This window comes from Peromyscus eremicus, chromosome 3 (assembly GCF_949786415.1).
Source record: "Peromyscus eremicus chromosome 3, PerEre_H2_v1, whole genome shotgun sequence".
Lineage (NCBI taxonomy): Eukaryota > Metazoa > Chordata > Mammalia > Rodentia > Cricetidae > Peromyscus > Peromyscus eremicus.
The window spans coordinates 105,614,107-105,640,836 of record NC_081418.1 but is presented as its reverse complement, the minus strand read 5'-3'; the positions used below and the strand labels follow the sequence as shown (position 1 = coordinate 105,640,836).

Here is a 26,730-nt window from a genome sequence, read left to right as displayed (position 1 = left end):
TCACTAGGGGAAATAGAAAAGAGTAATACTCACACACAGCAGTGAGCTGTCTGTGTCATATTCACAAGTAGAGCTCTGGAAAGACAAACTGACCCACATGTAAGAATGGCCTGACAGAGTGTGCACGTCAGACACAGGCACAGCCTGTCATGTCTGTTCACTCAGTAGTGTTAATCAAGAACAATGAGAAAATAAGACGTGGGTTTGATTTTTATTTGAGGAAAGCAAAATAAGACCATTGAGTTGAAAATGAATAGAAAGTAGTTTTTAATGTGTTTTTGCTTATATGGCAAGGTAGTCTGGAAACAATGAGAAAACTGTAAATACTTAAGGTGAGAAGTAGGCATTGAAGGCAAGTTTCAAGTGTTTCTATTAAAAGCTAATTTAATACTTGGCTGGTAATGGAGGCAGCTGGGAGTGCATTTTATTAAGTTTTATTTTCTTAAGTAAAACACCAGTAGATAAAGAATTGTTGTGGTTGTTGTTTTTCATGTAGAAAAGCACAGTGAACAAAGTAAAAATAATGGGTGCGTCTTTGTGTTAGAACATACTGTTTTAATTGGGTCCACGGTGCTTGTACATATCACTCCCCTTTGAATCGCTCAGGTGGTGAGCGCCTGGGTCTTCAGGAATCGGCCTATCTTGTTCTGATGTCCTTCTGTTTTTCAGAGCTGCCTGCCGGCTGGGAGAAGATTGAAGACCCTGTCTACGGTGTCTACTATGTAGAGTAAGTGCCCGTGGGATATCCACACGTCCTTCTCTGTACTCCTGGGCAGTTATGTTCATGATGGTATTGTTACAAGGTTCAACGTAATAGCAATAATTTTATAATGAAAATATCAAGAACTTAGTGAATAAGTAAGTCGTCCCTGAAGCTGAAGAAATTCAGAAAGGAAGTCAGTCCATGTGGCTTTTGTTAACTTCCAAATCACCGAGACCCAGTGTGTGTGACGTGACGGGTGCTCAGTGAGTGTTAGTTGAAGGCCAGGGTTTGGAAGAGCCAATAAAAAAGCTAGTGCTCTCTCAGAGGGGCCTTACTGCCCTACTTTCTCATGCCTAGGTCTGAACTTCGCAGTAATTACTTATTTATTCTGCCATTCTAAACGGGTTAGACAAATCTTAATAATTTATGAAATGTTACCAGGAGTAAGAAGGAAATGGAAAACTGGGATGAGATGCAGGACCTGTTATCTGTCCCTCTTGGCCTGTCCCCAGGAGTCTCACCTCTTAGTGCGATCTCTTCACTATGGACTTTATTCTAACATTGGGCGTGTCCTCTGTCATTTTACTAAAATCATTGATTAGCAGGATTCTAAAAGGAAATTTTAAAATAACCAAGAGGTAGAATACTGAAAACATATAAATCATATCTTTTCCTCTGAGAAAAATGAGAGATAACTAATACAGTCCCTTTGAACAAGACAAATGCCATATAAATTTTGTATCATCGTTATCCTTCCTGCCATGGTGAAGATAAAAGGCCTTCTTTCTCTTTCTCATGTTGCTGGCTATAAAAAGTCACTTGTATAATGCCCCTATAATAGGAGCACATTATACAAAAATGCCAGGCCAAAGTAAGATGCCAGCATCGCATTGTATAGCAATTATAGGAGTTCAGTATAGGAAGTGCCCTTGACCAGTGCAAGCCCTGCTTCCTTCTGCAGAACAGAAAGAGAAGTATCGTCATCAGAGACACAAGCAAAGCCATTTTTATGGACCCTAATAAAGTACATTTCCTGTGTGAGCTCGGAAGCTCTTTTATACAGGTGAACAGAGAGTCTTCTGCTAGGTGAGGCCAGGCTTGCTTCGGTACTCAGCTGCCTTGTGCATTTAGTAAGAAAGGAAGTGGCTGGGCACCGCTTTGAAGGAAAAAGAAATCTGGTCCTCAGGGATGAGATGTTGTTACTCTGGTCTGGTTCTCTATGTCTTTTAATGCCTGGCCCAAAGGAATCAAAAGGCAAATGTCCTTTTAATAAGAATTAAAGATAATCTGCCCACCCCATTTGATTAAACCCTTCTTTTAAAAAAAAAGTCTGAATTTCAAAAGCAATATTTTATATTTTAGATAATAACACAATAGGTATGCCCCCAAGCGTCTAATGAACTGTTAATTTTGCTTAAAAATTATGTACATACATCATCTGTATATGTATATTTATGTATTCTTAGCATAAATACAAAATAAGGCCATCGCTCAAAAACACACCTATGTGGGTGGGTAGGGGGTTGTGTGCATGTGTGCTTGCACGCTTGCCCTGACCTTATTAGTTACGTAGCCATCTAAAATACCTAGGTCTTTGTCCCTGTGAACACATCACACATACTCAGTTCTGCTATCTTTGGAATATCTTTGTCTACGGGCTGTAATTTCAGTCTTTCCTCTTGGTCAGTCAGTTAACATAGTTGACAGATGTTAGTGGAGTTCTTTCAGCTTTACTCTTAGGTTTCTATATACCCTGCTGTAGGCCATTCAAGACTTCTATCATTGTGTGCCATAGATAATATCACAGCCCCAGTTAATCTTAATTTTCAGTAATTCTGAATGTACTTCTTGCTGAATTTAAGTACCTCCCCTCTCTGGTGATAGCTTGGAAATTTGGGTAGAGTCACTGGCTCAAGTCTTAGGATTCAAAAGCAGTCATAGCGGAGTGAGCATGCTCGCTCATACTGTCAGAGCAAGCGGACTACTCAGAAGTACTTCCCTCCCCCATAAAATGACGTAGTGTCCCTAAATGCATGGTTCGCTTCTGTGATTTCACCTACTCAAGGTCAACTGTTGGTTGGGGGTAGGGGAGTTACATGGGAAAGTTTAGAAGAAACTAAATCTTAAGTTTCAAGTTGAATGTGCTTCTGGCATGCTGAGCTCTCTGTCCTTGCTGCTCCATGAAGATCCGGCCATGAAGCATCCCTTTGTCCAGCGCATTTCTACTTTATTATGCACTGCCTACCTATTAATGGCCATCTCAGTTACCAGGTCAGCTGCCACAGTGTCAAATGCTGTGTTCAAGTGTCCCTTATTTAACTCCATGGTGGACCCAGAGCACAAAGTGGCACAGGCAATTGGAACATGCTTAAGAGACAGGGCAGAAGTTCTTTAAGTGACTAAGGAAAGAAAAGAAATCATGTGTGGAGACGGTTGGAGGCTGTGGTAAATTGTTGTTGTTGATCTTTTCCTGCAGTTGTTTTGTAGATTAAACTTCACTATAGGTGTGTGCAGATACAGAGGAAAACCACAGTTTTTATAGGACTAGATGTTATCCTGGGCTCCAGTATCTACTGGGGGTCTTGGAGTATGTCCCCTATAAACAAGGAGTTTCTGCTGCATGAGTAAGAATACATTTTGCCTTAGGACATTTACTAGGAATTTCTAATAAGATGCATTCCTAGCTGACACCCTAGCTCTTAGTGCACATAAGCAGCCAGTAATGGAGACCGTGTTTATTTCTTCTTATCTGCATGTCTGCACCAGACCCTCTGTGTGGCTCCATTCCAACTGAAGGACTTGCTGAGCCTTTTGCCTCTAGAATGAGTATTTCCTACCTGAAAACTGCTTTCCTTTCTTCCCAGCCACATCAACAGGAAGACACAATATGAAAACCCAGTCCTAGAAGCCAAAAGGAAGAAACAGCTTGAGCAGCAGCAGCAGCAGCAGCAGCAGCAGCAGCAGCAGCAACCCCAACCACCACAGCCAGAAGGTCGGCTTCTTTGCTGGAGGCTTTTGCCTAGTTGGGAATGTGGGGCAATTCCTAGGCACTGACACCCCCGTGTGGTCAGAGCTGGCCTTGATGACTGACTCCTCCTCCTCTAGCCTTCCCTCCTCCCACAGCACACCCCAGCACACTGCTGAAGGGGGCGCCCCTGCATAGGCACCCAGACCTCTAGCCTGCAAAGCTAAGTCTGACAGTGAGGGACTTTAGGGCCCCTGCAGCATTTGCATGGCAATCCTTGTCGAAATCCAATGCCCCTTTAATGTTTTTACTTCAAGCGGAGTTCCTGGGCACTAGACTCCTTTTTTATGTGCAGGGTTTTTTTTGGAAACCCTGCACAGAAGGATTAGAGCTGGTAATCCTGAGTGCTTCTAGAAGTTAGGAATTCGTATTCGTTGTAGAAATAAAAATAACCCAGGAGCAGAGTGCAACATTAAATTTCCCAGTGCTTGCCCCATCCCGATCTCAGATGTTCACTGTGCAGAAATTTTTTGGTATATACAAATTGGAAATATCAAAAACAAGATAATTTTGTGGGTAAATATATCCCAGGTGTATTTGAGCATCTTGGTTTTTTTTTTTTTTCCACTTTTTCTTAAACCTTCTTGAAGGTTTATTATAATTAACTCATAGTTTAAATAGCTGAATAATGTATCATTTAATAAGTGTTTCTACTGATATGTAACCATCCATTATTCATATTTATATTTTCCCAATTTTTCATTACAATTTTTAAATGATAGGCTTTATACCCTCTAAGTATAATATATGAATATCAATTGTGTAAATGTGAAGTATAACACTTTTGTTCTTACAATACTGGATGTAATTATATATCCACTATATAATATATATAATATGTGTGTGTGTGTGTGTGTGTGTGTGTGTGTGTGTGTGTGTGTGTGTGTGTATATAAATGTGTATGGTGGTAGAAATTGAACTCAGGACCTCATGCTTGCCAAGCATCTACTCAACCATTGAGCTACACTCCTAGCCCTTAAACATAATCAAATATAGACCTTACACTATAGGGATAGCCAAATGTTTCTGTAAATGGCCACATACAAGTGTTTTAGGATTAATGAACATGTAGTTCCCATAATAACTACCCACCTTTATAATATGAAAACAGCTACAGATAGTATGTAAATATAGGCATATCTGTGGATCAGTAAAGCTTCATGAACACTAATGTAAATCTCATAATTTTCATGTATCAGAAAATACTCAGTTTTAAGCTTTTAAAAATGTGAAAGATGTTCATGCCTTGTGTTTATACAAAAGTAGACATTGAGCCCAATTTAGCTGGTAAGCCATGGTTTCCCACCTGCTACCCTTAACTATATAGTTTAGAGAGCGAGCCTATTTGCCAGCTGAGAAGTTCTCTGCCTTAATCTCCTTTTTAATTTAAGAACAACTTGAATTTATTTTTTCTTGATGATAAAACCTAGTAGTCTCAGAAAATATGTTCTGAGCCGTGGGTGCATGTTAGCTGAGGGAAGATGGCCCTGCAGTACCTCTTAAGGGTAATTCACTGCAAGGTGTTCCTGAGCCTCCAATGGTCATGAGCTTAGAGTTAGGATCTGGTGGTGGCTTCCCTTTGGGTCTCAGAGACAATAGAAGTTGTGTTTCAGCAAAATGATGGCAGATCTTCATCCAACTCATGATGCAGGACAGGCACCATAGCAGACCAGCCCACCCCTCAATGAGCCTGGAGAAGGTACTTCCTCATATGGCTACCTTCAGGTGAATGCACACTTTAAAAAAACCAAAACTGTGTTTTCACTTACGACCTTTAAAGTTGAATTTTTACCAGTTATGCCATATTTCTTTAGCAAAAGCTCAAACATGGGGGAGAAAGACCCTGCCATCTTTCCCACTGACGGAGGTCCGTTGGCCTTTTCTTTTGCTCACCACCTGCTATGGATTCGTTGCTTTGACTATTACTGGGAAGATAAATGGCACAGCTGTTCAGAGACAAACCAGGAAACTGCTTCTTTTCTTTTTCGTAGAATGGACAGAAGATCATGCATCCCTTGTGCCCCCTGTTGCTCCTTCCCATCCCCAGAGCAATTCGGAGCCAGCCAGGGAAGCTCCACTTCAGGGTAATGTGGGTTTCTGATTGCATGATAGTTTGAGCTTTAGAGTTGCACGTTTTAATTTCTTCATTACATTGATTGTGTGTGTGTGCCACCCCCACACTAGTGCCACATAATACGTGCGGAGGTCAGAGTACAACTTGAAGGAATTAGTTCTCTCTTCCACCATGTGGGGCTTAGGGATCAAACTTAGCTTGTTAGACTTGTCCTGAAACACCTTTTGCCAAGCTATCTTGCCAGTCCTAAAGTCTCATTTTAAAAATGAGATTTTGTAAGTCAGAAGCCTCAGTGCTATCAACCCTTCTGGCTAGATAATTCTTTGTAAAGGGGACTGTCTTAAACACTTACTTATAGGATGTTTGGAAGTATCCCTATCCACTTGACATCAGGAGCATATACCACCTCCCACTACCCACTATGATGTTCTGGAAGATGCCCAGACATAGTTAGATGCCCCTCAGGAACAGAACCATCCCAGAGTTGAGAATGAGTGATTCAGAGACCACAATGTTTTTTAAATTGAGTGTTAGATATTTTGAGATTCCAGACAACATATTTGCTTTTGAGAAGTTTTTTCTTCTCAGTGTAAATAACTTTACCTTAAATGTCCTTTCCTGCTGCTGTATTTGAACTGATATGTCTTACTTACACTCATGGTGTAACCCCTTAGAAAGGATCATCCCTAATTTGGGTTCTTGAGCCTTGCTATAGTCAGTCCTTATTACTCCTCAGTGATGGAAGAGAGGCAGCGTGTTTGGGTTGCTTGTTTTTCTTTTTTTCTTTTTTCTTTTTTTTTTTTTTTTTTTTGGTTTTTCGAGACAGGGTTTCCCTGTGTAGCTTTGCGCCTCTCCTGGAACTCACTTGGTAGCCCAGGCTGGCTTTGAACTCACAGAGATCCGCCTGGCTCTGCCTCCCAAGTGCTGGGATTAAAGGCGTGCGCCACCACCGCCCGGCGAGTTGCTTGTTTGTTTTTTTTTTTTTTTTTTTGGTCCAACAAGAAAACTAGACATATGTTGGATAGTGTTGTGGAATTATGGGATGTTGGTGATACAGAACCATCACACCCGTGGCAAGTTGTCTCTGGTAGCTGATGTCATCATTAGAGCATTATTAATATCTTTGAACACACAAATGCATTTTACTGTGACAATGGTTTCCTAAAGAGAGACTGCAGTCTATCTAGCATGTTAAAGAATGCCATCTTTGTTGTAGCGTCCTTAGCATTTCTTGGAATGTAAAATTCCTTCTTTGGCTCGTGTCCTGTGGCTTCAGCTCTCTCATAGTCAGAGAGCTGTACCGGCCTCATTTGCCTCAAGCAGCCACGCTGGACCACTAGAAGAGTTCCATAGACTCTTCCCTCCGTGTCGCTGTCTCCCCACCCACTCTTCTCTACTCTTCCTTCCCGTCGTTCACTCTTAGCCATCCTGTACTCGTCATTTATAGAGCTTAACAGTGGGATTCGTCTTCACTTGTGTTATTTCACAGTACTTTCTGCACTAAGCTTTAAATCCATGGAGGCCTGAGCCCAGGAGTTTGGTGTTTGTTTGTTTGTTTTGTTAATTCCCATTCAAGAAGAACACTACGTATGCTCTGCTGAAATTACAATATTATTGAGTGAAACAGTATGTATATATACATACACACACACATGTATTTTTGTTGAGTGTTAGCTCATGTTCTTAAAAAGAATTGTCTTAGAGATGAACCACACTACAGATCGAAAGGTACAGGTCCTGGATGTACCATGTGTGTAAAGCACCAACTAAGGTTACACATGGCATTTGTCCGTATGCTTCATCTCATTATCTCCCCGCTTTATTTCATTTTGTTTGTTTAAGGCCATGTTCTCACTATACAGCTCTGGCTGGTAGGGAACTAGCTGTCTAGACTAGACTGGCCCCAAACTCACAGAGACCCTCCTGTCTGCCTCCTCTGTACTGATAGTAGAGGACACATATCTGGACACCACTATGCCCAGAGTCCTTGGTGTCTCAGGCAGGTGCTCAGCTACTGAGCCATACTCCAGGCTTTTGGTTCCTTTTCTTTATTTTCTTTAGTCCTGTTGAACTTGACAGTGGGCTGAGAAAGTCCAGGTCCACCAAACTCTCCACGGAAGTAACTGTTTTCATAGCCAATCTCCAGGGTGGCCTTCGTGTTGATCCCTCTCCCTCAGACATAGAGTCTTTGGAGTCTATCTGACACCAAAGGAACACTTTAACACTGCTCTCGTTCTCTCTAAGCTGGCAGTGTCATAAACTTTAACTTAGACTTTAGTCTCATTGTTTATGTCTGCATTACCAGCCTCCTGCTTACACATCTTAGTTTTGCACAGTATCTAGTTTTAATGGTAAGTCAAGAAGCCATTTTGCCAACTTAGCTTGGTGGTTAATTTCTAGACCAGATTCTCCTGTGACTAACTTTACTTCCCAGCACCTGGTCATTTTGTAGATGTGTTCTTGGATAAACTCTCCAGCTTCCAGATTGAGTTTGGGGAGGGATTTCTACAGCTTCCTCTCCACCCTGAACCCAAATCCCATCCCTATGATAACTGATTTCTTGAACCATATTACATGCCAGGATACCCCTCTAAGCCCTTCATATCCATGATCCATTTTGCTAATTCTTGATAACCATTATGTGAAGTTGGTACCATCTCTGTCTCTCTTTAGATGTGCAATACTCAAATAGAAAGAGAGGTTTGTCACAAAGTAGTAGAACGTATATATAAATGCTGTTCTCATTAGAAATTAGTGAACTTCTGGCTCATAACTTTTTATCATTCTACTTTTTGTGGGACATTTTATTTCATGAGTTAAGCTCTGCTATTTAGTGCAGTGTCACTGGTTAGATATTGTCACTTAGGTTTAAATTAACTGCAACTGAAAAAAATTAAAAATTGAAGTTTTTTGGCCATTAGCCTCCTTTTGAGGCTTTGATATCTACTTACATGATGTAGCGGCTGCCATACAGGTCTGTGTAAATACACAGTATTTCCAGTGCTGCAGTAAGTGATGGTAGATAGCTACCAGTTTAGAAATCCAAGTACCAGAGCCTAGAGTAGTTCTGACCTGTCAGAGAACACTTAAGGGTAGTTCAAGGGCAGAGTCTGAGCCCGACCCAGAAGATCCTCATTCAACGGGCAGTGGGTAAGAACTAAATTGAGTATGTTTTTTGTTTTTTTTTTTTAGCTGAGGATCAAACCCAGGGCCTTGGGCTTGCTAGGCAAGCGCTCTACTACTGAGCTAAATCCCCAACCCTTGAGTACGTTTTTAAAAGCCATTCAGATGAGTGTACAGATACACAACCGAGTCTTACAACTACCCCCAAGAAGTTAGTGTCTCAGTAGATGGAGTAGACCACAGCGCAGCAGCCAAGAGTATCAAATGCCCCTACTTGTGGGAGAAAATAATTCCCAACGCACATTAACTCATGGCCCACCCATACCTAAAACATTATAAAATGTGCATTTAATACAAAATTCTGATGTTGTCTCTGTGGTTACAGTTCAGTAAGCTAAGTGGTGCATTTTCACATGTTCTAACTTGGCCTATAATACAAATGAAAGGTACCAATACCAGTCACTTCTTGTGAGAGTTCTCAGCATCTTAGTGAGTCTGTTCATTGTGCCCTTCCTTAGCATTTCATTCCTACAACAGAAATTGTTGGAGCACCTCATACATATCAGACAGGACTCAGATTCTAAGCACTGAATCTTCAAGTGAGTCTCCATGGAGCTTACATTCTCGTGAGTTTAGTACGTGTACAGTGCTCCTTCAGCATGGGCACAGGAAAGCAAGCTGGTCAGTGAGACGTGTACTGTGTTAAAGGAGACAATTCTAGGATAAAAAAAGCAGGAAAGAGGGCTGCAACTATTGCAGAGACCTTGCCCATTTTAATAACATGGTCCAAGAAAGTCTCACTGACAGTCAGCAGCTGTTGATGTCTCTGTATAACTGAAATGTGTGCACTTCAAGCCCTCTAGACTCCTTCAGCCTCTCCTCTAAGACCTAGGCCATCTGACTTCCATGTGCCAAAGTGAGCTTCAGAGTCCTTCTTCCTGTCCTCAACTTTTTACCTGGTAATTGGCCGGCGAGCTGTCTCCCAGAAGTCTTCACTGGTGGTGCCATCCTTCTCCCCACACCTTGGCAGATGACTGTGCCTGGCAAATCCTGCTAAATCTTGCCTCTCTTTAACCACAGTTACAGGGCTGCCATTCATTGAGTTTCCAATAAGCCTTGGACTGCACTGGAGAGGAGGTTTGTGAACAGACCTCTGACTATAGCCAACTTGAAGGAGCCTTCTTTATAAGAGCCAGAGACTTTTAAAAATATGCAATTAAAATTTGTGTGTGTGCCCAGAGACCTTTTTAAGCCTTTTAGTTATAGCTAACCAAAAATAACTTTCCCAACTGGGTGCCAAGGCTGCTAAGTGCAGAGGCACAGGGTAACTTCTTTTTCTTCCTCTTAAAAATATAGATAGATAGATAGATAGATAGATAGATAGATAGATAGATAGATAGATAGATAGAAAGAAAAGAAATAGATCAGATGAGGAGGTTGTAACAAGGGCAGGACACAGCAAATGAAATTAGAAAAGAGGCAACTGGCCACTGCTTGGGATAACCCTAGAAATCCCAAAGAGCTTCTTGGATGCAGAGAAGGACTCAGTGAAGCCTGAATATGGTTTTGTGAGTTAGTTCTGAAATGCCACTTTTTAAAATTTATTTAATTTTTTTTGAGATTGTCATACATGAGTATTGCATCTACAGCATTTCCATTCAACTCTCCTTGTTCCCTCCATTTCCTCTTATGCCCCCAACTACCCCTCAAATCCATGACCTCTTCTTTCCTTATTATTATTATTATTGTTATTATTATTACATTTATATACACACACATCAATATAACCTATTGAGTCCATTTAGTGTCATTTGTATGTACATGTGTTTAAGATTGACAATTTGGGATTAGATAATTTATCAGGAACTTGTACTCGAAGACCATTGATATTCTCTCTCTCTCTCTCTCTCTCTCTCTCTCTCTCTCTCTCTCTCTCTCTCTCTCTCTCTCTCTCTCTCCAGCCATTGATTGCCTTGCAGAATTTCCTGTATCCACATTTGCATGTTAGCTGGTGTTGTCAATATGTACATCTTGTTGCCTAACCATATTGTTGATATTTCACGAGTGCAACTTTCTGTCATAAACAGAAAGCACTATCTAGCATCAGGGGTCTTGGTCATCTGGCTCTTAAGATCTTTCTGCTCCTCCTCCCTGATGTTTACTGAGCCTTGGGTATAGAGGTGGTGCTATAGATATCTATATAAATATGCTATGTCTGTTGGGACTAGGAATCCCAAGGTCATTTAGTCTCTGCATTTTGACCAGTTAGGATTTCTGTAATAGTCTCAATCTGTAGCTAAAAGAAGTGTTCTTAGTGAGCAGAAAGAGCTGTGCTTATCTCTGGACATGAGGATAAGTATTTAGGTATTTAGAATACAGTTAGAAATCATATTGGTTCAGGAATACGGCAGTAGTAGGTTCTCCTCCAGGCCCTATGATCTAATCAGCCAGTAGGTAGTTGGCTAGGTGATAGCAGCAGGCACAGATTCCCTTCTATTGAATGTGTCTTAAGTCCAAAAAGACAGCTTATTCATTATCCACAAGAGAAAAGTGCCACCACTGCACCATTGGGAGTATCTTGCCAGACTGGCCATTGTTGTGGTTCACAGGCTTTACAGCTGGGTAGGATGAGTGACCACTTTGCTCCCTTGGCAGCTTGCATAACACCTTCAGATACTTTGAAAGCCAGTCCTCAGGGAGGGCCCTTCCAGGTCAGTTCCAGCTCCATTCTTTGAAGTCTTGTGACCAAAGCATGTGTTGTCTTCAGCAATAGGGACCTACCTTAAAATTCTGGGAATCAGCCAAGGTCAGTGCCAATAGCCTATATGGTTTAGGGACAACTCTTGTAATCTTCTGATCAACAGCTTGGAGAGAGATTCCCTGTGCCTGGCACTGGGGGTTTTATTCTATGGCTCTTATGAGGAGTATTATCACCCCATGTGGTATAACTCCATTTAAGCTATGTGTATGTATGTGCTTATGTATTCACACACATACATATATATTATATACGTGTTTTTAAGTAAGCTTATAAAATATATATCTCTCTATGGCTTTACAAACTTCCTCAGTGTTATTTATCTCTAGAACATATCTGGAGCTATAGTTCAGACTGATAAGTACTACCCCATGAGCATGAGTCCCTGAGTTTGGTCCTCAGAGCCCACAGGAAAATGGTAGACGTGGTGATGATACACACTTCTAATGGCAGCCCTGAGGGGCAGAGACAGTAGGATCCCTGAAGCTCTGTGACCAGCCAGCTTAACCTAATTGTTGAGCTCCCCGCCAATGAGAGACAAAGGACCCAGACAGTTTTTCTGAGGATGAAACCTGAAGTTGTCTTCTGGCCTCCACACACATGTATACACCTATACATATACAGACATGCACATGAACATATACACATGCTTAAAAGCAGGAAGACCTTAGTATGAGTGAGCATTGCTTAGCTAAGTAATTCCTTTCCAGGAAAATGGCTGAATTTGAACCCATGTGGCTCTTGTAGGAACTAGTTTAGTTTGAGGATTTTGTTTCGGCTTCTGCTTTTGCTGCCTTTGCCAAATGCCCTAAGGTTTTTGTTGGTGGTGGTAGTGGTAGTGGTGATGGTGTTATTGTTGTTGTTGTTGTTGTTTAAAGCAATCAACCTTGGCAATGAATACATGTTAGCTCTTTTTCAGAATGTTACAAGCTGCAGCAAATGAGACAAGTCCATTGACTTTGGAATTCCATTTGAAGTAATGACCTTTAATTTTCTAAACTGGGATACTACATTTTTGTCAAGCTACACTTGGTGACCTGATATTATCCTTGGATTTTTGTCTGGAGCCTTGCATTTGGTTAAAAACTGAAGTTTCTGCTCCATTGGCCCTATGCTTAGAAGCCGTGTCTTGCGGTAGCACATTATAGTAAACACTGCAAAATAGAAAACCATGGCACAAAGCAAAGACCAGAAGCTTCCTTTAAGGAGGCTGTGGCAGCCTGGTAGCTGTGAAACCCCGTAGGCTGAAATTCAGGGAGAATGTCACAATCCTGAGACTGGTTTTTTGTCCTCTTTTCTTTTCTTTTGGACCTGGAAGCTGACATGCCTGACACAGAGCTGTACCTGAGAGAATGCCCAATGGTTCTGACCTACTAGGTCAGATTTCTACCCTGCACACCTGTAATCCAGCACTTGAAGGGTGGAGGGTCTGTATAAGAGGTTGGAAGCCAGCTTAGGCTACATGAAACTCTGTCTTGAAAGAGAGAGAGAGAGAGAGAGAGAGAGAGAGAGAGAGGGAGGGAGGGAGGGAGGGAGGGAGGGAGGGAGGGAGGGAGGGAGGGAGGGAGGGAGGAAGGAAGGAAGGAAGGAAGGAAGGAAGGAAGGAAGGAAGGAAGATAGATATTCTCAATGTATGACAATATGACTGCGACACCCACCTCCTAAACAGAGTATGCAGGATCACCCTCATTCCTGCAGTCAAGAGAAGAGTTTTAAAACTGTATTCAAGTGTGTGTATATAAACATGCCATGTATGTGCAGATGCCCATAGGGAACAGAAGAGGGCATCAGATTCCCTAGAGCTGGACTTACAGCAGTTGTGAGCTGCCTGTGTTGTACCCACTTCTTGAAACACCCAGAGACCACCAAGGAGCTGATTTCTGATGCAAGCACATAAGGGTCATTTTATTGTCAGGTTTGAACCTGGGCAACCAAACGGCAGATGGAGGGAAATGCAGTGGTGGCCACAGGCCCAGGGGTAGAGAGTTTTTGTAGGGAAAACCGCAAGCCAGGAATTACATGTTTTGTCAACTTGGGATTGGGTAGAAGGGATATGGGGCAAGGTGATTTTTTTGAAGCTATTGGTCTAAGCTTTGGGCACGAAACCACATTTGAAACCATTGGGTTAGACTTTTTGGGACCACAACCCGCTGAACAGAATTATCTGGGCTGCTCAGCAGGATTATCTAGATATCTTCAAGGGCCATAAACCACAGACAGAATGTCTTCAGGAGCATACTGCCCTGTATCTGTTTGAGTTGTCATGGCACATTCCTAAGGTCCTTCCTGGAACTGAGTACAGCAGGTGTTCTAAGATGGTGGCCATACCCTTAGATGGAGTCTGTATTGCCCTCATACCTGATAGGACACTGAAAACCAAACTTGGGTCCCCTGGAAGAGCAGCAAGTGTTCTTAATTTCTGAGTCATCTCTGATCTGCCCTCCCCCCCCCCCCCCCCCGGCCCATCTGTTTCCAAAGGCCTCAACACTTGTTCTTGAACAGCAGTCTGCATGGTCTCATAGCATCCTTAATCCATTCACAGGTATACTCACGATGAATTTCCTTGTCTTTTTCTCCTTCTAATCCAAACCAGGCAAACCTTTTTTTACAAGAAACCCTTCTGAGCTGAAAGGCAAGTTTATTCACACAAAGCTACGGAAAAGCAGTCGTGGCTTTGGCTTCACAGTGGTGGGAGGGGATGAACCTGATGAGTTCCTGCAGATCAAGAGCCTCGTCCTAGATGGTCCTGCTGCCCTGGATGGCAAGATGGAGACGGGTGAGTCCCCATGGCCATAGCATGTTCCGTGTGGTGAGGCCTGTGCCTACATCTGAACAGGGGCAGACAGCATCAGGATTCCTTTGGATGTGTCCTTTTCACACCTGGCAGTGAGCTAGAGTCTCCTCTTACAACACCCTCCATCCTCAGTCCAGATGAAAACCTTTGCAAGTACTTTGACTTTAGAAACCTGTTAGAGTGCTATTGCATGTAGTAAAGTAGTAATTTACTAAAAATGTAGATCCATTTGAATAAATGAATTCTAAACTTAGAACCCCAGTGTTCTTTCAATGATTATTATATTGTCTTTTAACAGAGAAGATACTAGATGCTAAAAGAAAGCTTTATTATCAGTTAAAATATCCAATCTGGTTTTGGCTGGTGGACACCCCACCCCCACCCTGTTTCATTCAACTTTATATTGAAGGTACAGAAGAACTAAAATTTTCACTTCCACCCTCATTAGGAATTTGGATGGGCCTTAGAATCACAAAAGATAGGTCAATAAGAGGAAAGCATTTACGTTCATTTAAGATGAGTTTAAAACCAGGTATAATGGCACTCAGATAGCTATATAAAAAAGATCACAAATTAAAGGCCAGCCTGGGCTGCATAGGGAGACCTTGACTCTGAAACTGCTCCCTAAATACAAAGAATGAGTAGAGTGTGACACAGGACCCTCAAAAGTAAATAGCAGCCCAGAGATGATGTTCAGCACTTGGTACAGCAAACAGAGTAGGTTATAAGAATGTGACAAGAACACACAGGCTTAGGCTAGAGTAGAGAAGTGACTGGGAAGTCAGGTGTGGTTTAACAAGGTTGGCTTCTTATCCATAGTAACAAGGATGTACTGAAGTCAGAATGCTAGTTCTTGTGTGAGAACATCATCTATGTGGAGTTCTCAGGAGGAATAAAAGAGTTCCTCTCAAGCATCTTTAGCCCAGAATAGGCCTGTACTGAGTGAGGAATCTCCTAATCTGAACATTAGGAGAATGTGATTGTAGCACCATTTTTTGGTACTGTTGTTTGACCTCCAAACTCATACCTTTTACAGGGGATGTAATTGTCAGCGTGAATGACACCTGTGTTTTGGGACACACACATGCTCAAGTTGTAAAAATCTTCCAGTCCATTCCTATTGGTGCCAGTGTGGACCTTGAACTCTGCAGAGGTTATCCATTGCCTTTTGACCCGGATGACCCTAATACAAGTTTAGTGACCTCGGTGGCCATTTTGGACAAAGAACCAATTATTGTGAATGGACAAGAGACCTATGATTCACCAGCAAGCCACAGTAGTAAAACAGGCAAAGTCAGCAGCATGAAGGATGCCAGGCCAAGCAGCCCTGCAGACGTGGCTTCCAACAGTTCCCATGGTTATCCCAATGACACGGTCTCTTTGGCTTCCTCCATAGCCACGCAGCCAGAGCTGATAACTGTGCACATAGTCAAAGGGCCAATGGGCTTTGGCTTCACGATTGCAGATAGTCCTGGTGGGGGTGGCCAAAGAGTGAAACAGATTGTTGACAGTCCCCGCTGCCGAGGCCTCAAAGAAGGGGATCTTATTGTGGAAGTGAATAAGAAGAACGTGCAGGCTCTGACACACAACCAAGTCGTGGATATGCTGATTGAGTGTCCAAAGGGAAGTGAGGTCACACTGTTGGTGCAGCGAGGAGGTACGTAGGTTGATTTTGTTCTTTGCTTTTGAAGTCTGAAATGCATTGGTTGGCTTACTAGTCTTCAACTATTTGAGGGTTTTGTTTTGTTTTGTTTTGTTTTGTTTTAAGATTTGTTGTTGTTGTTCTTTTTCCTTTTTGAGACACTAGAAGTTGAACACAGGGCCTTCAGCATGCTAGGCAAGCACTGTGCTACCAGGCTACATCGCTAGCCCTAGATCCCTTTCACTTCCGTATTTGAAAGTACTTTGCAAATGTCTTTTGGTTGCTTTGGACATTCTTCACAATAAAGTTTATATATTGTGTAGCATACATATAATTAGAGTGACTCTATAAAACAAATCCTGCATCTTTTAAAAATAAGCAAGACTTGTCTCTTAAAACCAAGTAAGATTTCTCTTGTAGGACTCCTGGCCCTGGGCTTCCCAGGCTGGAAAAAAAATGTCCTCTTGAGTCTACTCTCCCAGCCTCAGTTCTCACTATTTTGCTGCTTCCACTGGAATTCAGCCACATTGGCTTAGTCCTTTCCTGCCTCAGGACCTTTCTATTTCCTCAGCCTAGTTTCTCCCGGATTTCTCCCTAGGGAGTTATCTGTCTCACTATCTAAGTTAACCATTGACATATCCACGACATCTCTCCTGTATGTCTGTCTTGTTATCATGAGCCATTATTTTAGACTTTTATTTTTCATTTCTTTCTCTTTCATGGGATTGTAAGTTCTATGAGCCAGCACACACATCTGCACATTGTTTGTTAACCTAGCATTTAGCATACCTGACTCCTTTTAGAACAGTGCTATAGAACTCACATCATCTTAGTCTCAACATTAAACTTCCTTCTTTCTCCTTGCCTCAGCCTCCCATTTTCTTCCTCAGCAGCACTCCTCGTATTTCTTAATTTCAGTATTGAAATGTCTCACTTCTGGGGTGGGAACTTGTAACTAGGTGTAGCTTATTTTTGTTCACAGAAGGCCTGAGATCGTCTCCCTTCCCCGCCCATGTCCTCCTCAGCATGACATTTCATGCTTAACGTAGTTGAGCCCTTGGAAAGGAGGAGATCAGTTATCAAATGTGGTTTCCTTGCAACAAAGGTGCTCACTTGCAGCTGCGTTTTGTGTTATCAGAGTGATTAGGGTCACTGAAGGAAAAACAGAACACAGCACAACTGTTGAGTTGGTTAAAGTGTTTTTCCTACTTCCGGGAGCAGTCATCAAAACCATTGTGCAGGCTGGGTGTGGTGGCACACACCTTTGATCCCAGTACTTGGAAGGCAGAGGCAGGTGGATTTCTGGGAGTTCAAGGCCAGTCTGGTCCACATCATGAGTTCTAGGACAGTCAGAGGTACATTGTGAGACCCTGTCTAAAATTTAAAACAAACAAACAAAAAACACTGTGCAGACTGATTTGGCAAAAACACCCTAGTACATTTTGAGCTCTCCTCTGGTTCTGAGACCACTTTATACCCAGAAAGCTGATCCCTAAAAGTGACCTGGGTTCATGTAGACAGACTGGTGATTTGTAGAGTGCTCTTATACATGTATACACCTCTCATCTGATCTTTACCATTTCCTTTGGATGGGAAAGTGGCGGCTTCTAGCAGAACAGAATTGTTACCCCATTTCTGGTTCTATTGTTCCTAGTCTAGAGCTCTGCCAGCTTCTCTCTGAACAATGTTGGTTGTGCATACTTGTTCACATGTCCACTTTTGACAGGCATCTCTCTCTGATCCAGCTACTGTGCATTTTATAGCCAGTCTCCTCTCTAACCTATTTTAATCCTTCTTCTCTATTGAGTGTATTGTGTACTGGGCTTTTCTACCAGTAGATTAACTTTTAAAGGTACCAAAACATAGTTTTGTGATAATCTACTAACTCCACTCATGCTGCATTTGCCTAACATAGCAAAGAGTTGATTATAGAAATATATATACCCCTTCTTTTAACTAAGTCTATCTTTTCTTAATTCCTGAGACTGTCTTTCTGTTGACGCTATTACATTTTATAACATTCATATGGAAAGATCCAGAATATATTGCCTCATTAGTCAACATCTACATGGTTTACTCTACAACCTGAGTAATTTCAAATCACTGTAACAGCGACAGTCTGTAAAGTACGCCATATACCCTAAGTTTGATTTATGTGGAGGATGGAAAGTTTGTACATCTGCAGTTGGCAGGCCATTGCCAGCTACTATTAATCTTTCTCAAAAGCATAAAAATATATTTGCTTGTGCCACGCATTAGTTGTTTGCATCGGGGCTGACATTTAATCATCCCTCCGTGTGTGCGGTGGGGGTGTAAGGAGAATGTTAGATGAAGAAGCAGGACAGCAGCTGGGTGATATGAGGAAGTGAGCGGTCAGTTCACTGACTGCTCATGAATCTCATTTCTGTCATAGTTGCTGGTAAACAGATTGATTCACTCATTAAATCCACATCGTCCGTGATGCTCTAGCATCCATGTTGGGAGGGTGGGGTTTCCTATGCCTTATCAAATGGGTTTGTTTTCCTTGGTAGCAGAATTGGATGTTGGCAGCCTCTGTTTTCGTTCCTAAGTCCCATGTTCATTCTTGATGGTTGTCCTTGTCGAGATTTGGTTAAATTTACTTTTATACACACACACACACACACACACACACACACACACACACACGTCTGTTACTTTTAGGGAAATAAGGCAGAGGATGAAATAGCTTTTGTTCATTTCTGGAGTCAGTTTCTGGGGTTAGGCTTGGATTTGCCAGAGTTGTTCTCGCACAGGCTGGCTAGCTGGAAATGTCACAGGTTGTCCCTAGTGTCTCAACTAGACCTTCTTCCTGCCTTTGCTCCCGCTCTGGGGTTTGTCTGTGAGGCACAGCCCTCCTTGTGCTGTCCTCGTCTTCTCGAGCATGTCCTTCCCTCCTCCTCCCTCGGCTGTGTAGACAAGAGAGTGCTTTCTTTCTGTTACAGCTTAAAATTGTACCAGCATCTGCAGTCAGCAGTCTGCCTCCGAGTGCCAGTGTGAGTCTATAGGACTTCTTGAGTTTAGAGAATCATGCTAGCCAGTGGTTAATTAATAGTTTCTTAATGTACTAAAGAACTTGCCCTGGACAGGTTTTCCTATGTTTAAGGGGAGTCAGCACATCACCTATGCCCCACAGTGTACAAAGCCTTGCCTGCTCAGCTAACGCACACCTCTGTGCTTCTCTTTCCGAAATAATTCTGTGTTGACTTGAAGTTTGACAGTGTTTTGTTTTGCCACAGTGTTCTGTGAATGTGGGAAATGTGTGCTGTGCTTTGGAGAGGAAGCATCTATTGGAAATATAGCTGAACTGGGTCTGTCAGGAATGAGCAGGCCTCTGGGTCAAGCTGTGTCCTTACCATTTTACCTCTTGCCCCAACACTCACTTCTTCATCCAAAAAAGAAAAAGAACGTTTTGAGCTGGAGGACCTTTTGGGCTCCCATTTCATAAAGAGAGTGATTCCACTGTTGGGGAGACAAGACAGTAGAGTTGGAGCCCGAAGAAGAAGATTTGAATTGAACCTGGTTCCTGCCTTCACTGTGTGTGCTTTTAGGCACATCTCTCACCTTCCCTTAGCTTAGTTCAGAATGTAACAAAAGAGAATGCCTTGTGTGCATGATATAGGTAAATAAGAAGTAGCTGCTGGTGGTCCATCCATGGCGTTTTACTAATATTGCCAGTTAGCAGAAGTAACTACTGAAGTTGGTTGGGCTGGCTTTTTATTAACAACAACCAAAAAAAAAAGGAAAAAGAAAAAGCAAAGCAAAGATGATCTCTAGCCAGAACTCAGACTCTTAATAGCATTCTATGATGTGTTGACATGTGCGTTTTGTTTGAGAAGCTCCATTGTTGGTGTTAGATAGTAATCGGTGTTGTGAATGAAACCAGGCTCCTACCTCATGATGTCTTTAGCTTGAACTCCTTCTCATATACTTTGTGCGTGTGGGGGGGGGGGGGGGGTAAGTTCATAAAATTAAAGTTATTTTCCATTTTGAGTAATTTCTAAAGGGTTTTTCTGGGTTTGTTGGTGATGAGGATCAAGCTGAGGCCTCTTGCTTGGTTGGGTATGTTCTCGCCTACTAAGCCACGTCTCTCCCACTTAAGCTTCTGTAAGCAGCAGATGTCCCCATCTTTCCTAAGAGCCATTTTAACTTCCACCTGCTGCGCTCTTCAGCTTCAGAGAATAGGAGGAATGGTTGGATTCTGAAGGGGTGTCTGCCCCACAGTGTCCATGAACCATGGCATACACAGAGTTCTTCCGGTGATGCCGACAGTAAGGAAGGGGTGTCTGCCCCACAGTGTCCATGAACCATGTCATATACAGAGTTCTTCCGGTGATGCCGACAGTAATGAAGGGGTGTCTGCCCCCACAGTGTCCATGAACCATAGCATATGCAGAGTTTTTTTTTTTGTCAAGCCACTAAGTTATTTTTTAGGGTCTGATTCTTAAGTAATGAAATTTTAGGATTCCCAGAAAGTGGGATCTGTGCCTTTTTTCTTATACCACAGATGCTTTAGAGTAGACTGCCTCATCCACAAGTCACAGAAAAATATTACCCATATTGTAACATAAATCTTAAATGGTCTTATTAATAAAAACAAACCCGGAGCCAGGTATTGGGGTGAACACGGAAAGATCAGAGAAACAGAACAAGTCATATCCAACCTCACCTTGCCAATTCCTCAGCTGATCTTGTTTCCTCAGACTGGAAGCCTCTGAATCCTCATCCAAATGGATCTCAGCTGAACTGCTAAAAGCTAAAAGCTTAAAAAGGCTCTAGTTCCTTGTCCTCACGCCTTATATACCTTTCTGCTTCCTGCCATCACTTCCTGGGATTAAAGGCATGTGTCACCATGCCTGACTGTTTCCAGTGTGGCTTTGAATTCACAGAGATCCAGATGGATCTCTGCCTCCAGAATGCTAGGATTAAAGGTGTGTGTGCCATGATTTTCTGGCCTCTGTGTCTGTCTAGTGGCTGTTCTGTTCTCTGACCCCAGATAAGTTTATTAGGGTGCACAATATATTGGGGGACACAATGTCACCACACCATATAGCTTTGTAACCTCCTCAATTCACTGTAGAAGAGCAATGACACATATGGTACAATCATACACGTTCAAACAAAGACATACAGTAAACCCGGTGACATCTCATTTTTGCAGCCAAACTGGAATTACTGGCATGTGCAGAGTTACTCTAAGTGGGATCCTCTGCAAAATGAAGGTACTTATTTACTGCCTCCTACAATATGAGAAAATGTAGAGGATTGGTGTGGGGGGGTGGGGGGTGGAAGGAAACTCCAGCTAGATTTGAGTAGTCTAGAGCAAAGCAGGGGTTCTGGTTCTGTTAGGAAAGCATGCAGAAGATTTGTCACGCAGACAACAAACCGCCATTGCACCAGGCACTGACCTTAACGTTTTGCATTCACTTGACATAGACTTCCTGGAGCCCTCTGAAAATGGTGCAGTATTAGTTCCATGTTTTAGGAGAAGTTGAGGTCTCAAGAGTGTCAGATTTTCCCCAAACGGCATACCTGGCTAAGATCTGAACTAGGAATCTGGGCTGCAGAGATTATGCTTCAACACTGTGCTAAAAAAAGCCTTCTAGCATTAAAAAGAAAAGAAAAGAACAAAAGAAGAAAAAAAGTTTCAGTCATTTAAGCACAGCATTAGTGTCAGTGTCTGTGTGTAAGTATGTGCTTTGTGTGTGTGTATAAGTATGCTCATATGTGTGTGTATCTGTGTGTCACTATGCCTGTGTGTGTATGTGCCTGTGTATGTGAGTGTGTGCTTCTGTGTATGTGGGTTCCTTTCTATCCACTTATGTGTGTATGTTTGTGTGTATGAGAAAGTATGAGTGTAAGTATGTGCCTTTGTGTGTGTGTGTTTGTCCATCTGGATGTGTGTGTCGTTTGTCTGTCTATGTGTGTGTATATCTATCTCTGTGTGTGTGTGCTTCTTCTGAAATGATGCAAACCCATCATAATTAGGAACACAGTGAGCTGTCTGCCTGTGAGTTAAACTGGGTGATCAGGCGCCTCTCTTTGCCCTCTGGTCTTGGATTGGAGAATGAATTGCAAATTGCACCACTTAAAGTGTTTTACTGCCAGAATGTCTCACACTGAGCTGCAAGGCCCCAGGAAGGGAAATTCAGGTTGTTCCCAGAGTGATATCCTGATAGAGTTGAGTACTACATGTTCTCCTCTCAAATGCTGTCCCTCTCCCTGTTAGATCTCCAGACTCAGAGTACATCTCACCCCTCCCTGGCCTCTGCCAGGCCCCCTTATGGCACTTGGCTTTGTACTGGCCTCAGAAGAGGACTCAGTGCTTCTGTCCATACTCTAGCTAGAGTGGATTAAAGTCAAGTCAAGGCTCTTCTCATATCTGAGTGGCTTCCCATCATTCAGTGTAAACTCCACAGTCCTATGTCAAGCCCTGCCATGTGATATCCACTCTCTGCTCTTTCTTCTCCCAGAGAATCTCAGGACTCCATTCCTCACATGCTCTGGCCTCTGCTCTGAGATCCTTTCATCTCAGAGGCTGGCTCTGACCATGCACAAAAAGTGAAATGGCATCAATCACCATCCCTCCCTGTTCTCTGGGTTTTAGAGGTTTTAAAGTCCTAGTGTTTAGGCTGTGTTTCCTCCTTTATCCTTTATCCTTAATAGCACAACTAGCGCCCTCCCTCCATGTATGTATACACATACTTAGAGTAAAGATTACTTTGTTAAGCACAGAAGAGACCAATAATAGCCAATAACAATGAATAATTAGAACAATATGCATGCCTTTCTCGCCAGCATACAATACCTATGACTTGTTTATTTCTGGAAATTTCAAGTTCGTATTTTCAGACTTTGAATGACTTAACCCTCAGAAAGTATCACCTCAGGTAAGGGACAGGTTCCTTGTACTTACTTGGAATCTCTATGAGAGCTGGAACTCAGTCCTGTTACCTGAAATAGAGCCCGGTATATGAGAGTTATTCAGAAAAATCACATAGATTAATGACTGGCTCTTCCTTAAGGAACCCGTACCTTGGGTATGTCTTAGTTTCTATAGCTCTTTGAGAAGCCTACACCCACGCTCACAGATGTGCCTCCCTTTCTTCTGAGCATCCCTTTCTCTTAATTCTCATGCTTAAACCTATTCACAACTATCTTTATGAAATCCCAACTCTGGTTCATTAAGGGGAAAAAAAAAACCACAAAAATCACATGTACTGAATGAACAAATGAGACATGCCAGGCCGTGTTTCCTGAACAGCGCTCCTTAGCTGAGCTTCCTGGGATGTGATTACTGAAAGGATAAAGAACCAACACCGTGCAGCAAACCAGTGCCATCACCTGGATCTCAACCCAGATCTGGTTGTTTGCAAAGCCTGAGGATTCTCAGGACTGCTCACAAGGACAGGGAATTGTGTTGATCAAGAGTGTCTGTAAGCTAAGATGCCAAAGAATCAGTTGGATCTATGGGTATTACTGCCTTCTATAATAAAAAAGAACTCCACTAAATATGAAGTCATCTTCACTATCATATTTCTCCTTCTGTTCCAAGGTATACAGTTAAGAGAAATAGTAAAATAAAGGGTATTCAACATCTCACTTCTGAGACAAGATAAACTCTACACCCGAGCCACACTTTCTGCCATGACTGGCTGTAGGATTCACTGGCCTGATTCTTAACTGCTGAGCCATCTCTCTAGCCCCTCAGCCAGCTTTCTTATACAGCCCAGGACCACCATCCCAGGGATGGCCAATGCTCCCAGTGGACTGTGCCCTCCCGCATCAATCAGTAATCAAGAAAATTCTTCTCAAAGATATGCCTACAAGCCATTCTGATCTAGACTATTCCTCAATCAAAACTCCCTCTTCACAGGTGACTCATGGCTAGGATGTCTATTTGATGGTAAAAACTAACCATGGCAGAAGTTTATTTAAAAAATTTCAACTATACCCAACTAGACTGAAAGATGGCTCAGCAGGTAAAATCATTTGCTGCCAGCCCTGCCAACCTGAGTTCAATCTCTGGGTCCCACATGATGAAAGGAGAGAACTGACCTTTGTAACTTGTCCTCTCACCTACACACTCACACATGCGTGCACAATACACACACAAAGGTATAAAAAAAGTAAAATGGAGGCGGGACTGCTAGCTCACTGGCTAAGAGCACTTACTGTTCTTGCAGAAGGCCTAGGTTCAATTTGCAGCGCCCACATAGTGGCTCAAAACCATCTGCAACTCTAGTTCATGTGATGCAATGCCCTCTTCTGGCCTGCACTGGCTACTGCATGCACTCAGACATACACAGAAAACAACTTTCTTTTTTATATAAAACATTGCAGGCATTGGTGGCACCTGCCTTTAATTCCAGCATTCGGGAAGCAGAGGTAGGCAGGTCTCTCTTGAGTTCCAGGCCAGTCAGGTTTACATAGTGAGATCTTACCTTTAAAATAAATAACAGCTAAAATTATTGCCTATAAAATGTGTGATCTGCCACCTAAGCTATAAGCAGTGTACAGTTGGTTAGAACTCCATTGAAAGAGAAAGCTGAGGACACCTCCTGAGTTGATGGGCGTGGTCTCTCTGACTGACGTCACAGCTTACATAGGGTGTTCCGGTTTTGCAGCACTATCAGAAAGTTGAGGCCTTGGTTGGATCCAGTGTGAAGCCTGATTCCTTCAAGGCGGTTAGAAGTTGTTCAAGTTAAAATTAGCAAACTTCTTGCACTTCCATGGTGCTAAGCAGGATGGCTTTCACGTTTGCTATTAAGGAGCCTTCTGGCCTTTATTAGTAATGCAGTTTGAAGTTGTTATTTTGGTTTATTGCCATGGCTTAAAGTCATCAAGGATTTTATTTTGGAATTCTTCATAAAATGTTAGGTCACATTTGCATTTGAGATGACTTACACCAAGATAGGAGATAAATATAAAAATGTTTCTATTTTGGTTGTGTTTCATTATATAATGCATAAGAATTGCTTCATTTTCATATCTTGAGGAATTCTAGTTTCTTTAATTATATTTTGTCTTAATTTTTAAATTTAAGTATATTGCTTATTTGTTCAAGCATTTATAGGTGGTGTCAAATCTAATTGGACAATTAGAGTTCACTCCTTTATATTCTCTTTTTAATATTTTCTATTTTGAATGATATGTCTGGCTATTTGTGTGTGAGTATGTGTGCCTATGCACATATGCAGGCCCCAGGTCAACCTTGGGTGTTATCCTCAGGAGCTCTTCAGCTTGGGTTTTGGTCTCTTGTGAGCCTAGAGTTCACCTGAGTAGGTTTGGCCAGCTGGCCAGTGAGCCTTGGGGGTCTTCTGGCTCCACCTACCTAGAACTGGGACTATAAGCATGTATTACCATGGCTGGCTTTTTCACATGAAAAGCTGTGGGGATTGAACTCAGGTCTCATGCTTGGCCTTTCCAACTGAGTCCTCTCCTCAGCCCCGTTCCTTTATATTCATAACGCTGAGTGGTTGACACCTCTCAAACAAATGATTTTTTTTTCCTATGGGTGAGTGCCTCATCCCCCCTTGAAGGTAAGTATAATATCCCCAACGTATGCACATTATTTATTATAAATGTGTATGAGATTTATCATTCTCATTAAAACGTAGTGGCCTCCCCCGGCTTTTCTGGAAGAGTGGTAGCATTTCATTGGCTGGGCTGACAGCAGTAAAATTACTATTCTGTGCTGCTACTTATAAAGCTGCTTCTGAATGTTAAAGACAATGATTTGTTGTCTCTTTGGGGGGGGGCAAATTTATTCACATTATGTGCCTGGCATTGCCTAGACGCAGGGAGCAGAACAGAATCATCTGCAAAGAAAACAGAAAAAGACTTGGTTTCGTGAAATGTGTGTTCTGTGAAAGGTGAAAGGGGGCAGAAATTGGCAGGTGAACAGGAAGGTGTCAGGCAGAGGAGAGTGCTGGGATGAGATCAAAGCACGGGAGTAGGCAGGGTGGGGGCAGTTTGGAAGAGTGACTCCTCTGTGTTAGCTGGTAAAACACAAGCCACCACAGGGGAGGAAGGAAGAGATGGAAAGGAGGGCACTGTGGCTGGAGACAAGTGATAAGACTCATAATGAGGTCAGGAGCTGGGGACAAGGACCGGACTCAGAATAGAATGCCGTGTTCACAGTGGTGTCCGGTTTCACCCTGTGGAAGGAAACGCTTGCACTAGCATTGGCAGAGCATCCCGCTAGCCGGTGTGAAAGAATGCACTAGAAACTAGTGAAGAGAGCGGGTCTGTGGAGCTGTTGCTGAGCTTGAGCAAGCTTCGGCAGCTCGGAGTGACCACAGTTCCGATCGAGCGCGATGTGCCGTGGGCCATTAGGGAGAGTGGCATGATGCGGTGGGTGGGTTGTAAGTAGTGATTGACATATGTGTAAAAAGCAGGCTAGTAACCGTTCTAGGCTTTATGGGCCTTATAGCCTCTATATTTTTCACCTCTCATCTGCACTGTACCAGGTAGCATACAAAGGCATGGATTGTTTGTGTTCTAAAAACACACGATGTGCCTTACTATTCTGGTTTCAATCTGTTGTGACAAATTCCATGGCCAAAAGCAACTTAGGGGAGAAAAGGATTT

The 26,730-nt window shown here is 42.5% G+C and overlaps 1 protein-coding gene across 13 annotated transcripts in view; it reads left to right on the top strand.

Annotated features, from left to right (window-relative positions):
• Magi1 (membrane associated guanylate kinase, WW and PDZ domain containing 1) overlaps window positions 1–26,730 on the top strand; it is a 650,887-nt gene that overhangs the window by 566,277 nt on the left and 57,880 nt on the right. For all 13 annotated transcript variants that reach the window (XM_059258241.1, XM_059258239.1, XM_059258243.1 and 10 more), the window contains 5 exons: window positions 670–727; window positions 3,568–3,695; window positions 5,720–5,812; window positions 14,277–14,459; window positions 15,514–16,134. In XM_059258241.1, coding sequence (XP_059114224.1) covers window positions 670–727; window positions 3,568–3,695; window positions 5,720–5,812; window positions 14,277–14,459; window positions 15,514–16,134 — 1,083 coding nt within the window. The remainder of the gene's footprint in view (window positions 1–669; window positions 728–3,567; window positions 3,696–5,719; window positions 5,813–14,276; window positions 14,460–15,513; window positions 16,135–26,730) is intronic.